The sequence below is a fragment of the Ranitomeya variabilis genome, chromosome 7 (genome assembly GCF_051348905.1).
Source record: "Ranitomeya variabilis isolate aRanVar5 chromosome 7, aRanVar5.hap1, whole genome shotgun sequence".
Lineage (NCBI taxonomy): Eukaryota > Metazoa > Chordata > Amphibia > Anura > Dendrobatidae > Ranitomeya > Ranitomeya variabilis.
This window is the reverse complement of record NC_135238.1, coordinates 53,928,938-53,943,829: the sequence shown is the minus strand read 5'-3', so window position 1 is coordinate 53,943,829 and position 14,892 is coordinate 53,928,938. Positions and strand designations below refer to the sequence as shown.

The 14,892-nt window shown below is 41.5% G+C and overlaps 1 protein-coding gene and 1 long non-coding RNA gene across 2 annotated transcripts in view; both read left to right on the top strand.

The window, feature by feature from the left end:
- The window catches only part of XYLT1 (xylosyltransferase 1), a 309,757-nt gene extending 301,370 nt beyond the window's left edge, over positions 1-8,387 (top strand). The window contains exons 10-11 of the mRNA XM_077275109.1: positions 1,715-2,048; positions 7,635-8,387. Of these exons, the coding sequence (XP_077131224.1) occupies positions 1,715-2,048; positions 7,635-7,957 (657 nt within the window). The 3' untranslated portion in view covers positions 7,958-8,387. The remainder of the gene's footprint in view (positions 1-1,714; positions 2,049-7,634) is intronic.
- Positions 8,388-9,268: 881 nt separating this feature from the next.
- LOC143785963 (uncharacterized) lies at positions 9,269-14,585 on the top strand. The gene is made up of 2 exons (XR_013218177.1): positions 9,269-12,444; positions 13,422-14,585. It is a non-coding gene; the product is annotated as an uncharacterized LOC143785963 (long non-coding RNA).
- The last annotated feature ends 307 nt before the right edge of the window (positions 14,586-14,892 follow it).

Genomic DNA, 14,892 nt, shown 5'->3' with positions numbered 1-14,892 from the left:
CATCAGTTGTGGTACTAGAGAGTGGTTGTGGAGTCACGTAATGAAGAGATGAGGCATTTTTGCTATGTCAAAATGATTAAAGCCAGTGGTGATCAAGTGTCATGGGCACAGTAGGCATTCCAAAAGGTGAAGGTAGTCCTTTTTTTTTGTCTTTTTAACGTATATATATTTTAAACGTATAAATCTACAGTACAAGTGAAATATAAAAAACTTTGCTATTTTACTTATCAGAGAAATGTATTTCTCCCTCCATTTATAAGACACTTCTTCTCTTCTCCCTTTCCTCCTGGACCCATAATTCACTATCAAAAACAGTTCACATCCTTCTTGGCCGAAGCAAGATGTACTGCCAGCTCACTTAAATATGATATGCGGGACTTTCTTTTTTTGCCTATGGGGCTAAACACTTATCAGCTTACTTGCTTGCGCTGTATTGTGACTATCTCTCCCAGCTTAGTGTGGTCACAGACCGCTCCTGCCTGTAATTCTTTTTCTTCCTGTGATGTTACTCCAACAGAGCTGCTCCGTCTCTTCCACTCTGTTCTTTCGACACGGCGTTACTGCTGACGTCAAGTTGATTGACAGCCGAATCAGTCTAATGCAGTGGGGACTCAGCTATCAATAAACATGACATCGGCAGTGATGTCCTGTCGACAGAGCAGGGTGGAAGAGAAGGAACTGCTCTGCTGATATGATGTCACAGGAATCAGGAGAATTGCTGGCGAGATCGACGCAAGGCAGAACAGGCAGGTGGCTAGCAACGACCTGTCGATAAGTGCTTAGCGCCATAAATAAAAGTCCAACATAACACCTTTGTCCAGTCTACACGGCAAAGCTGACAATTGAGTTGCAGAAGCCTCCAGTAACGAGTATGTAAATTCAAAAACTTCAAGATTTTCATATAAATAATTATATAAAAATAAAACAAAAAATATTTTAAAAAGGTGTGTAAAAAAAAAGTGTTAAAAAGGTGTGTAATTTATATTGATAACAATTAAGGCATCCATTTTTATGGAATTTTCTTTGGCCATAGAATAACTTAAAATGTAACTTAAAGCGATTGGCTAGGACTAACATATTGGTGACGTATTTGTAGGAATTGGTCATCAGTATGGGATCGATGGGGGTCCGGCATCCAGTACCTTCACCCATCCGCTGCTATCTGTTTTGGTGTTGTCTTAATCTAAGCAATACGTGGGGCCGGAACAGCGCCGCTTAGCACTTTTCTGTAGTTTTCCCCATGGTACCGCAGCTCAGCTCTACAGCCACTAATCAATGGACGAGCTGTAGACTGCTTACATCTGGTCAACGATGGAGCAAATATCAGCTGATGGACAGTATAAGAAGGTGTCAAACCCCCACTGATCTGATACTGATGACTAATTATAAGGATAGGTCATCAATATATTAGTCCTGGACAGTCCCTTCATTTGTATTACTTGCTATCCCTCCTTATAAACTGGAGCGTGCGCTACCTAACACAATAAAGCTGCATTGATTTATTCTGCACATTCCACAGGAAAACATAAAACAGTGTTTTGGTATAAATCATTTTTATCAATAAAAAACAGGCGAAAGTAACATTTCTTATCTTATGTAAAGGGCAGTGTGCAGACTTAGTGTGAGCCTTAGTTAAATTTGAATAAATGGTGAATTTGTACTGTATTAGTCGCCTCTTGTGCTCAAATTAATTATATTTATTGTATTTTTTTAGGCTGGAACCGAATGGGATGCCAAAGAAAGAATATTCCGGAATTTTGGTGGCATTATGGGGCCTATGGATGAGCCAATTGCAATGCAGAAATGGGGAAAAGGACCCAATATAACGGTCACGGTTGTGTGGATCGACCCCGTAAATGTCATTGCTGCTACGTATGATATTCTTATTGAATCCACTGCGGAATATACTCATTACAAGCCTCCTCTGAACCTGCCTCTCAGGCCTGGCATCTGGACTATTCGAGTTCTTCATCACTGGGTGCCTGTGGCTGAAACTAGATTCCTGATAAGTCCACTTACTTTTTCCAACCGGCAGCCCATTAAAAGTGGTAAGTACAAGAATCGGTGAATGTCAGCGTTGACCAAAAAGATTTGCCGGGCCATTGTCTAGTGGCCAAATTGGTGATCCATGACCACCGGATCAGAGCACTATGAACCTCTTACTACCATAATACTGCAATTCTTTGTTACACAATTGTAGTGAATGTTGTATTAATGTATGAAAGATCTGCGTTGTCATTGGACAATAATCTCCCATCTGTAGCATTCCAGTTGTGAAACTACAGCTCCCGCCATGCACTTACAGCCACAGGCTGTAGAGCCACTGGTTGGTGAGCACTCTGTATATTAAAGGGGTCACACAGGACTTTTATTATTTTTGTGTACGGGACTAAGAACTAACAGGCAGGTCGTTGCCAACTACCTGCCTGCTTTGCCCGGTGAAGATCTCTAGAAGCTCAGCTGGCAATTCCCTTGCTTCATTTCAGTTCTCGTCAACAGAGAAGCACCTTCTATTCTTTGTTGCTGCTGATGTGATGCTGACGGACAGTTGGCTCCCCGCAGTTGGGTAGCGGGGAGCTTGCTGTCAATCAGCATGACATCGTCAACAGAGCAGAGAGAGAGAGAAACTGCTCTGCCAACATGATGTCATGGTAAACCGCAGCTCTGATCTTGCATAGATCGGCGCCGGACAGACCCGTCAGATAATTAGTAACTGCCTGCCCGTTAGTATTTAGCACCAAACGCAACACTACTAAAAGTAATAGTATGGACTGAGTATTTCTTGAAGGTTTTCCACAAGAATTAATGAAGGTGGCATAAGAGAAATCCATTACTGTTGCATGGTGCAATATTCTGTTTTTATTTCATTTTTACAGGAAAACCCTTTCTTCATTTAATCAGACTTGTTTTGTATACATTGAGCATATCGGGGCAACTGCTGAGAGCTAATGCACTTCTAATCCTCCTTAGCAGGAGAACCAGCTGGCAAATATCTTATAATAACAATAGATTTAAAGGCTTTTTCTTTAATTCTTACTATTTCTCATTTTTATAAATGTTTTAAATTTTTTTTCTTTTACCGTGAACACTTTGTAAAAATAACTTTGACAGCAAGTATTGTATTTTCACAAGTATTTCACTGTTCATAAAATCACATTATTACGCCAAATTTTAAGGAACTGCTGTTTTACCAATTTTCTAACATAATCGGTCGGTGTAGGAATGAATCGTGGCATGCGCTAGTCTTGTGTCTTGTGCATTTTGCTAGTTGTATTTTTGCTGAATGACACATATCACATGCAACCATGTGAACATGTGCCTAAGAGCCTACCCACTGGGTGCAGCCGTTCTGACACAATCAGAGTTTTTAGATTTAGCAATGCAGCAGAGCTGAGAAATCTAACCCCGCCCACACCTGGCTCTCTGTGTACATTGTCTATAGACAGTGAGCTTCTTATCACAGAAGGGGCGGAGTCAGACCAGAACTCGCGTTCTTCTGTAAACCAGCAGTTAGAATCACCAGTTGATAAAAACCTTCAGTCTAAGTAAACAATACCACACAGCCTGACATGTGACACATCATTGAATTCTGTGTTTTAACCCCTACCTCATGCTATCTTCAGATTACATAGGAAAAACCTGTTGACAGATTCCCTTTAATTAGTCCTTATACTATAGATGGATCCTAGCAATGACCTTTTACATCCCAGAATGCCATTAAAAAATCAGTTCTTGGCTATTGTATGGAGATCATTATTATAACCACTCTGCTTTATCGAGACTTTCTCTAAGGTGGTAGTGGTGTGGTTTCCTTATGCAGCGCTATGATTACACAAGAGCCATAAGCCTATAGGTTTCTTTGCAGGAAACAGTTGGCCAAAATCCAGAATGACACATTTACGGTATATTTTACCTTTATTGCATCATAGATTTATTAGTATACACACGATATACTGTGAGTTTTACTTCTGGAGCCAAGAGGTCTGACCTGCCATTTTTGGGTTTGTTCCAAGGCAAACGGTTCCTTATGTTATTGTTGCTCCTCGCTTATCTTAAGTGATTACAATAGTTAAATTCTTGGCAATCTGTACTGATCTATAGCAACTGAGATTAAAATAGGACACAGCATATGTAAGAAGCATATGGCGACACGGGGAAACGGATAAACTGTCTCAGTATAAGACACACGGTATAGTCAGTATGAACGGGGAAAACATTTCCTGGAATATACCATACCTTTCACAAACACTTACAGACTCTTTGACCACTATTGTGAAAATAAACTGTGTCAGCCTTTTTTGTAGTCCCCAGCAGTATAGAAACGTGCAGCGGGGGGTATATATACATGAGGGATGCCGAGAGGACACTTTTCAGGCATTAGTCACACCCATGGGGGTCTATGCACACATTGTGAATGTGCTATGGGAGCATCTCCGGCTCAGTGTGAATAAACCCTAAGGATATTTGCTTGTTTGGCAAAACGTTTTGCTTATATTATATTATTCAGACCCAGGAGTCGACCAATATACCTCTATGAACATATTCCTGGCATTGCCCGGCTGCATTCTGAACTGCAGAAACAGCAGAACTCCGAAGCAAGCTTACACATCCATAAATTTAATCACAAATGTGTTCTTCGTCAATCCCGGCATCTTGGGACATTGTGCCGTTTGGATTTGTGCACCTTCATGAATACAGCACACGAGCTTTTCACTGGCAAAACAGTGTGGTGAATGTAGGTCTCTATTCCCACTCTGCCTAATTGCTGCCAATATCAGGCATATCTCCTATGCAGAGTAGGCTGCGGTGTCACCGGATAGCCGCGTGGCAGCGTCGCGCTTGACAGATGCTCACAATTCTTGGACGCGCGTCGCTATCTAAAGAAAAAGAACTCATTTCCCATCTAGCGAGCTGAATAAGAGCTTTCTGTCCTCTGGATTATGTGTCTCTTGGATGGCTTTCAAAATTGTCAGTTTAATGTTGACCAAGGACAAAAAAAATTAAAAATGAACGTGGAATTGAAGGTAAAGGTCTGATCGTGGGTGAGAAAGCAGTTTTCACACATTGGCAAAGTTTGTAGAGACGTGTGAATGGCCGCGTGTATGTGCCATGTTGAATTTCGACAGTGTGTCTCTTTTTCATCAAGGCCATTCTGTATTTTGCACCATGGCTGTGAATGGAGGGCTTGTTCCTCGCTTAATTTGGCCAACGTCATCCATTTATCGGAAGCAGACTCAAAATCTGTCTTACTTTTTTTTAAAAGGGCAAAGTCGCCTTAAACATCATAAATCAATTATAAAACATTTAGCTTGAAATAAAAATGCATCCCACTGGCTGCAAGGCACATTTATTGAAGTCGAGATGAAATACATGCTCCTTCCATCCTGACATGAGATTCAAGCTGTGAAGAGCATAATTATTAACTTCAAATACACGGCATATGTTGTTTTTGCTTGCTGGCTAGTTATTGTGTTAGACCTCACACTGAAATATTAAATTGCTCGGGCTGATGATGGATTTATACGATATGGTTAATACAAATGTCAGTCTAAAAATAAGAAGAATAAAAAAATAACATTGGGCCTTAAAGCTTTTAAAGAGTAGGGACAATCAAGTCAATATGCAGGGGCGTCGTAAACTTGGTCTGAAGACGTGGTTGGCGGAAAGAAATGTATTCGACGTTGTGGCATTCGCAGCGGGTAGAGGTGATACAGACAAAAACAGTGTTCTTTTATTTTACATTTATATTCGGTGTGAGTTGGTTCACGTGCGTCATTCCACTGAACTTTGTGCGGTTCATGCTGGGAACAAATGTGCACCTAATAGCAGTAAAGGACTGTTACCGTCTGATCTGCTTACGCTCTTTTATTTTCAATGATTCTCTCGGGTTTTGAATGTGGAGCCTTTGACGTATTTATTTATTTTTCTTACTAATATAGCACCATTATCGGAACTGTCCCCATCAAGGCTCACAATCTAATTCCCCTATCAGTATGTGTTTGGAGTGTGGGAGGAAACCGGTGAACCCGGTGGAAACCCACGCATGGCGAGAACATACAAACTCCTCGCTGAAGTAGAGTCCCTAGTTCCTGTGGTTAACGAACAACGCATAATAATACTTGGCTTTGTGGTTAATATGAACCTCAAATTATGTAAGATATTTTCTAAATGATTTATAGATTGACAAGTAGAGGCTCAATGTCCCAGATGATGTATTGCCCTTGTGCCATCCTTTGAGTGAAGGGAACACGTTTACAATTTTGAGCATGATATTGATGTTGTAGTGGAAGCCAACCACATCGATCAGATGCCGAGTGTTGAGCTCAAGGACTCGTAAGGGTACTGTCTCACAGTGGCACTTTTGTCGCTACGACGGTACGATCCGTGATGTTCCAGCGATATCCATACGATATCGCTGTGTCTGACACGCAGCAGCGATCAGGGACCCTGCTGAGAATCGTACGTCGTAGCAGATAGTTTGGAACTTTATTTCGTTGCTGGATCTCCCACTGTCATCGCTGGATCGGTGTGTGTGACACCGATCCAGCGATGCGTTCGCTTGTAACCAGGGTAAACATCGGGTTACTAAGCGCAGGGCCGTGCTTAGTAACCCGATGTTTACCCTGGTTACCATCGTAAATGTAAAACAAAAAAAACCGTACATACTCACATTCCGGTGTCCGTCAGGTCCCTAGCCGTCCGCTTCCCGCACTGACTGACTTCCGGCCGGAAAGTAAAAGCAGAGCACAGCGGTGACGTCACCGCTGTGCCCTGCTTTCACTTTACGGCCGGCACTCAGTCAGTGCGGGAAGCAGACGGCTAGGGACCTGATGGACACCGGAATGTGAGTATGTACGGTTTTTTTTTTTTTACATTTACGATGGTAACCAGGGTAAACATCGGGTTACTAAGCGCGGCCCTGCGCTTAGTAACCCGATGTTTACCCTGGTTACCCGGGGACTTCGGCATCGTTGGTCGCTGGAGAGCTGTCTGTGTGACAGCTCCCCAGCGACCACACAACGACTTACCAACGATCACGGCCAGGTCGTATCGCTGGTCGTGATCGTTGGTAAATCGTTTTGTGTAACAGTACCCTAAGAGAGGCTAACCTGGCAAAACCCATCGGACAACTTGGCGTTAATTTACATACAATGAGGAGTGTAAATTGTTTTTTTTTACAGGTATGCAAGGCTGCAAGGATGGAATATAAGCATGGAGAAGCTGCATATATTTACAAAATTGCAGTAGGAACAGTTTACAACGGGAAACGTGTTGACAGGTTTCCTTTAAATGAATGACCATCCTTAGAATTCCTTGACTTTTAGTTCTCGCACACAAAGGGTGATCTCAATCAAGGCACCGTGGTGACCTATATGTTCTTAATATGACGTAGGGTCAAGAGTTTTGTCCTTTAACAAGCTCTTGAAGGCTCATTTCTTGATCAGAAAACTGTATCCTGAATACACCAATATACCCAACGAATATGCTTACTTTTTATCCGTGTGAAGCCTTATTTCGCAATGTTCTGCAGAGGGCCTGGGATTTCTTCCAGCCAGTAAACATGTTTGTGTATAATAAGATTGAGTCCATCCATTAATATTCAGAACTAACAAGATGTTTTTTCTTTATTTTAGATGATGTAGCCAAGTTTCATGGAGGACCTCCAAAAAATGCGTACATGGAGCAAAGTTTCCAAGGCTTGAATCCAGTATTGAATATACCCATTAACTCAAACCAGGTGGAACAATCGAAAAAGAATGCAGCACTTGTAGGGTCAAAACTGGAAAGTTGGCTTGACAGTTTGGCCAGTAACATTTGGTCAGCAGTAGATATCTGTACAACAGGACCCTCCTCATGTCCAGTCATGCAGTCATGTTCTCAGACAGCTTGGAGTTCACTTAGCCCTGACCCTAAATCAGAACTCGGACTTATCAAACATGATGGGCGTTTGAGGTAGCATCTGGTGCACAATTCAATGGCAATGGATTTAAAAGGGAAATTAACCAATCTTACAAAAAGAACAGATTCCTTAGCAATTTAAAAGGTTTTCTGCTTTTCCAAGGAGCCCACCGTAACAGGTGTTGAGAAGTCCTTCCATCTCTCCATTGTAGGTTTTACGGTCAGACTGGCATTGATAGCACTTCCCTACAATTGGCAGAGCACCAACAAAAGACATTGATCAAGGGCTCAAATTTGCAAAGATTTCCCTTATCATTGAGTCATGAAAAGTCCCGTTCTCCCTTTGCACAAATACTTTCTATTTTTCTACTTCCATGTATTTTTGTGTTTGTCAGTGTTAATAAGGATTGTACTAAAAAAAAAAAAGGAATATGTCAGATGTCATGTCAAGAACGTGGCTTTTTCATTACATTGTGAGAAATTATTGCAAAAGGTGGCCTTTTAATGACTCATGTGTTGCCAAAGAAGTCCCAAACGGCATTGCAGACACCTCTGGCAGCCAAAGGTTTATAGGATGGAGATATTTTGGATTTTAAGCAGTACGTGCTTGCACATGTGTACCCGGCGCCATCTCTTCAGACATTCATGCTCATTTGGATCTAAACGATCTGACTGGTTGTCTTCGCTGTCACATATTTCTGTTACTTGTACCATGACGTTAAAGTCAAGAAACCTTAACCCATATGAGGGGTAAATGTGTCATGTGTGTAACCTGTGCAGAAGCCCTATGTGTATGGGGCCTGTTACCACTCTAGTACTATCTTCCTACTATTAGATTAAGGCCGGGGTCACACTTGCGAGTTCAATGCGAGAAACTCGCGCAAGTCTATCTCATCAATACCCGACACTGCCGCTGGCACTTGGGACCGGAGCATTCAGCTGCATAGAACTACATGCAGCCACACACTCCCGTCCCGAGTGCCGGCGGCAGTGCCCGGTATTGATGCGCGAGTTTCTCGTATTGAACTCGCAAGTGTGACCCCGGCCTAATGAACATCCTAGCTCTTAATTACAGGTGGATTTTTAGAGAAACATTAGGAAGGTGCTCTGGGCTGAAGTATTGGAGACCAAGGGGCCCATATTATGTTTTAGCACAGGGCCCTTTGCTGTCTTTGTCTACTCCTGCCCCTTTGATGGGAAATATGTCTTTTGGCTAAGAGGTCCATTTTGTGTGCTAGACCAATATTTATGAGACATTTAAAAAAGACCGCTATGATAATTGTTGATTTTGTTGATTTCTTGGAAACTAGTAAGCAAAATTCCAATCAGTATTGAATCAACCTTCTAACAAAATATCTGTTATGGCTATGACAGGTCTTAGTCTTTAGGCTACACTACAAATTCCCATGATAGTTTTGGAGGACATGTTACCCTTTTAGAGGCTGCAAAATGAAACCACCACTTTTTCTGGCATATCATCGCAATGTCCGTGTGGCAGATGGGGTATCACGTTTGTCTTATAGTACAAGACTTAAAGGGAATATGTCAGCAAGTTCTTTTGGCTATGTAATCTGAGCGCAGCATAATATAAGGGGTGTATCACTTACTGGGCTGCCTGGTGTAGTTTTGATAGAATCCATGTTTTATCTGCTCTAGATTAGCAGTGCTCAGAATGCTGAGCCAAGTATAGCCCTGCCCTGACTCCTAATTGGCAGCTTCCTATGTACATTGTAAGCAAACTGCCAATCAGTGGTGAGGGCGGAGTTAAACAGATTAGCTGGACTGCCTGGTACAGGACACCTATTCCTATAGTGATAATCTCCTGTTGGTAAAAAACTTATTGTATTGAATCTACAACACACAGCCTGGTAAGTGAGACATCCTTGGAATCAGGCTCTACATTATGCTGCTCTCAAATTAAATAGTAAAAATCTGCTGACAGATTCCCTTCAAAGAGATTAGCCCATGAAAAATATTTACCACCTGGCCACAGGTAAAAGTATGATTACTGGGACCCCACTAATCACTATAACAGTGGTCGTTAGCTCACATTCTGGACAGGTATAACTGAAGCAGTTGTCCTTCTGGCACCCTACCTATCCATTTAATGTCTTTAAGGGCAGGTGCAGACGACAATATTTTTGGTCGGCGTGCGTTTTGACAAAACGTCACACTTCCACAGTCCAACTTCCGCGCACTCACAGAATGGAGAAGGAGAATTTTTTTTCTCCATCTTCTCCTCATCTGCGAGTATTTTTATCATTCTACGCTCACATTCTGATCAGAGTGTGATTACCATAATCTGCCCGAGTCTCTTGTATGGGAGAATATATGCTCTTCTGCACTTGCCCTAAGATCAATGAAGGTAGCTGAGTACATTAATGGGTTATTCCTACAGGCATCATTGACTGGACCATTAGTGTACATGCATGGCTATCACTCTATTCAAACGTCTCCATAAAAGGGTAAGTGATCATGGGGGCCCCAGTGATCAGAAATGTATAAAATTTGCAAATTTCTTTTTCATAGGGTAATCCCTTAAGTTTCGCAGACATTTCCATATATTATCAATAAACACATATTGTTCTATCACTGAGTTCACCCTCTTTTGTGAATTGGTTTGTGTTTGACTGTGAAATTCCGAAGGCAAACAGAAAACTGGGGTGAGCAAAATTTCGATTTTCCCAACATCTTGCGAAATATGGAGGAGGGGATAAAAGCCCTTGTAGTGATTACGTACTCTTAAACTTAGTAACTTCATTATTCCTTTTATTTCTTTCATATGGACCAAAGACAGATAAGTCTTCCTTTTCCTTTATACCGCATCTCCTCCTGTACCGATTTTGTGAGATAAGTTTGCGCTTCCAACACTTAATTGACCCTTTACTGCCAGAAGTATATTCTTAATTGTACCATGCCGACATTCTACATTTATTTATCTCCACGTTTAAGAAAGAATAGTCTTGGAATGAATTTGACGTTTTACATTGGAATATACATACACACTCATTTCCTATTGTATCAGAAGGACTTCCGGTGCACCGCCACCAGATATAACACTCCTGCCATCGTATTTGTTACGTCTATCAAGGTTAGATTCCCTTTTAAAATATAAGAGTTCCTGACTTCAAGGTAATGAAACTGATAAGTCAGAAATTCATCAAGCAGACCAGTGTAACCCTTCTGGTCTGTACCCTACTGGTCGAAATCATAGGACTCCCGTAGATGGACCGGGAAGCTCTCTAGGTGTTAGCTGTGCTGATGCCATGTTCTTACAGGTTGGAAGGTTGGGACGAATAGTTCAGCCCCATCTGTCTAGATAGCAACGTATAGTTAGGTAAATGAAGTATTTTAGATATTTATTATTTATATTTTTAGTCAATGACTAATTAGTAAGTGCTGCTTTTGCAGCTTGAAGTTTACCATACTAACTACAGCTGCCTTTCTTCAGTAAAGGCCCAGCGCTTTGCATTTTATTGTTCTTCGAGCAAGTATAGACATGGTCATGTTGGGATTTTTATTCGCCATAAATTTGTGATTTTACTGCCCTCTTTCAGTCCATAGTTTTAATTGCTAACATATTTGATTTGCTTTGACTGATTGACATACTGTGTTTTTTTTCACTTATTGGTTCCGTACAATATACACCTACAGACCTAAAATAATGAAATATTGCATTACCAAGGAATACCCCTATACATTTTTTAATCAGGTGATGGCATTAAAATCCTATCAAATCAATGAATGAAACACTATTTTGAAAACATATGGGGCCCCATCAATCAAAACAATCTAAAATAACACCTGCTGTTTTGTTCATATCAACCAATCACAATGCAGCTTTTATCTTCCAAAAGCAATTTGGAGCACTCCACTCCAGTGTTTTTATTTGTTTTTTTCAGCCCTGAGTGGCGCTTTAAATGTATATTCCCTGACTCCGTTTTTATTCTCACCTTTCGGCGGCTTCACCTTTTACCAACACAGCTCCGGTCCCGCGGCGCTATCTTGTGCCCGTAACCTCTGAATTGGCTGGAAGTCAGAAGTTAAGTCATAAGAGTGCAAAGCAAGCCTATGAGAGCCAGAACGAGGAACTTATAGAGATGTATTGAAAAGTGACCTCTGTTGCGTTCCATGAAACACCGGAGCTGCCGGTAGGTCACTTTTCGCTGGAGACCAACGGGAGCGACACTGGAAAAGGATGAAGGCAGTGACAGGAGAGTATGAGACAGGGAGCAGAGGAATTACATTTAAAGCACCACTCCGGTGTTGCAATAACAAAAAATAACGCTGGAGTGGTGCTTTAAGAAATAAGCACTGAGCTCTGATTGCTGACACAGGCAACAGCATTGTTTTTTTTTTCCCTTCGTTTTGATAAATGGGGTAACTTTTTTGCATTCTCCAAAGTATGACTTATCTTGGAGTTAGAGCTCTAGAGATCTGCTTGATTTTTTTTTCTTCCAAAATGGAGTAATGATTGATATATTAATAATGTCACTATTGCAAACAATTATTTTCAATGTTGCATAGTGGGCACTTAAATGGGTTGTGCATAGTGTTGAGCGATACCGTCCGATACTTGAAAGTATCGGTATCGGAAAGTATCGGCCGATACCGGCAAAGTATCGGATCTAATCCGATACCGATACCCGATACCAATACAAGTCAATGGGACACCAAGTATCGGACGGTATCCTGTATGATTTCCAGGGTCTGAAGGAGAGGAAACTCTCCTTCAGGCCCTGGGATCCATATCAATGTGTAAAAGAAAGAATTAAAATAAAAAATAGGGATATACTCACCCTCCGACACAGCCTGGACTTTACCGCCGTAACTGGGAGCCGTTGTACCTAAGAATGCGCGCTTGAAGGGCCTTAGATGAGGTCACTGCGCTCTGATTGGTCCGTAGCGGTCGCGTGACCGCTACGCGACCAATCACAAAGCCGTGACGTCACCTAAGGTCTTTCACGCTTGAAATACCTTAGAAGACGTCCGCAGCTTCTGATTGGTCGCGTAGCAGTCGCGAGACCGCTACGCGACCAATCACAAAGCCGTGACATCACCTAAGGTCTTTCAAGCGCTTGAAATACCTTAGAAGACGTCCGCAGCTTCTGATTGGTCGCGTAGCGGTCGCGTGACCGCTACGCGACCAATCAAAGCCGTGACGTCACCTAAGGTATTTCAAGCGCTTGAAAGACCTTAGGTGACGTCACAGCTTTGTGATTGGTCGCGTAGCGGTCACGCGACCGCTACGGACCAATCAGAGCGCAGTGACCTCATCTAAGGCCCTTCAAGCGCGCATTCTTAGGTACAACGGCTCCCGGTTACGGCGGTAAAGTCCAGGCTGCGTCGGAGAGGTGAGTATATCCCTATTTTTTATTTTAATTCTTTCTTTTACACATTGATATTAATCCCGATACCGATTCCCGATATCACAAAAGTATCGGATCTCGGTATCGGAATTCCGATACCCGCAAGTATCAGCCGATACCCGATACTTGCGGTATCGGAATGCTCAACACTAGTTGTGCAACATCTCTTATTTGCGCAAGAAGTTGGCAATAACGCGCATAAATCATACGCATATTAATAGGACACTTGCACAATACACACCAGGCGTTGGAGGATTTGTCAGAAAACCGTGTCGATTAACGCCAATGGCAAAAATTAGAGGCTGTGGGCACTCATTCTAAAATTATTTATTTTTTAAACAAATCCCAAGTAAGGTCACGTGTTGTAATGCAGATCTGTACTTAAGCTAGTACATTAATGTCTTACTAAGTCACTCTTCAGGTTAATCCTCACTCTATCCACTAGGCTCTTTAGTTATTGCAATGTAAAGTGAGCCCTAGGATAGGCCATCAAGATTTGGTTAATAGATGTCTAACCCCACAGGACTATCAATGATAACCAGAACTGTGGCACAGATGACTTAACATAAGGCCAGATCCTAATCATCATCTGCCCGCATGTTCCACCAACTGTGAGTGGTAACTGAATTATCGCAAAGTGATAAATGAATTATCTTGTGAAATAAAAATGTATAAAGGCATGTAAAATGGTCTCTAGCAAAGTGCCTATATGCCGTAGATGCAAGTTATAGGTGGTTAGTATTTTTTCCAAGAGTTGATGCGAACTACATATATATAGGATGATACATAATACTTCACTTTAGTCATTCTGTTATCATATTGTTGTATCTGCCCTGATACAGAATGGATTTTGGTCTAGCGTGAAAGCTGTATTTTTCCTCCAGCGGATGCTACTGCCAGAGCTACCTCTCAGTGTTCACATCTAACCGGACAACGCAACGTTCTGCTTTAACATACAGTTATTTGAATGTATAAACTATGCAATCCATCTCTTTGTTTGTTGTCACCTTCATTTTAGAAAAGCTTGGAAGAGTTAAATGTTACCTTGCCATGTAACAGCAAGAAACTGTACAGGCTTCTCTGATAACAGAGAGAATCTATTTGGCGCTGTTCACAGTGCTCTATTTGTATATTATAACACTGTCAATTGGTTTTCCTTATGTTGTAATACTTACTGTTTCTTTTTTTACCTTGATTGCCCAGTGGTTATTATAATGTTCTGCCACTTGTACGAGGCAAGTTGTATTAAAACAGTCAGTCTGGGTTCATATTGCTGTTGTAAAACGCTCCTTAAAGTAATATATTTGCAACAAGAAATATAGTGTTATTTTTTTGTACATTTTCTTTGTTGAAAGTATATTTTGACATGTTGGTTCTTACTATCCAGGAGAATGGTATTTTCCATCATATGATCAACAAGAACTAAAAGTGAAACCGATAGCTTTGAGTGTAGATTAATACCAAGACATTAGAGATAAGAGGATTGATTAGCAAAGGATCAAGATAGAGTAAAATTGCCTGAAATTTGTGGTTTTATGCAAAGTCGAACACTTCAGGATTAGATTTGTAGATTGCAAAAAGAAAAAAAAACTTGCCTAGAACCATTTCCCTTACTGCTGAAGCA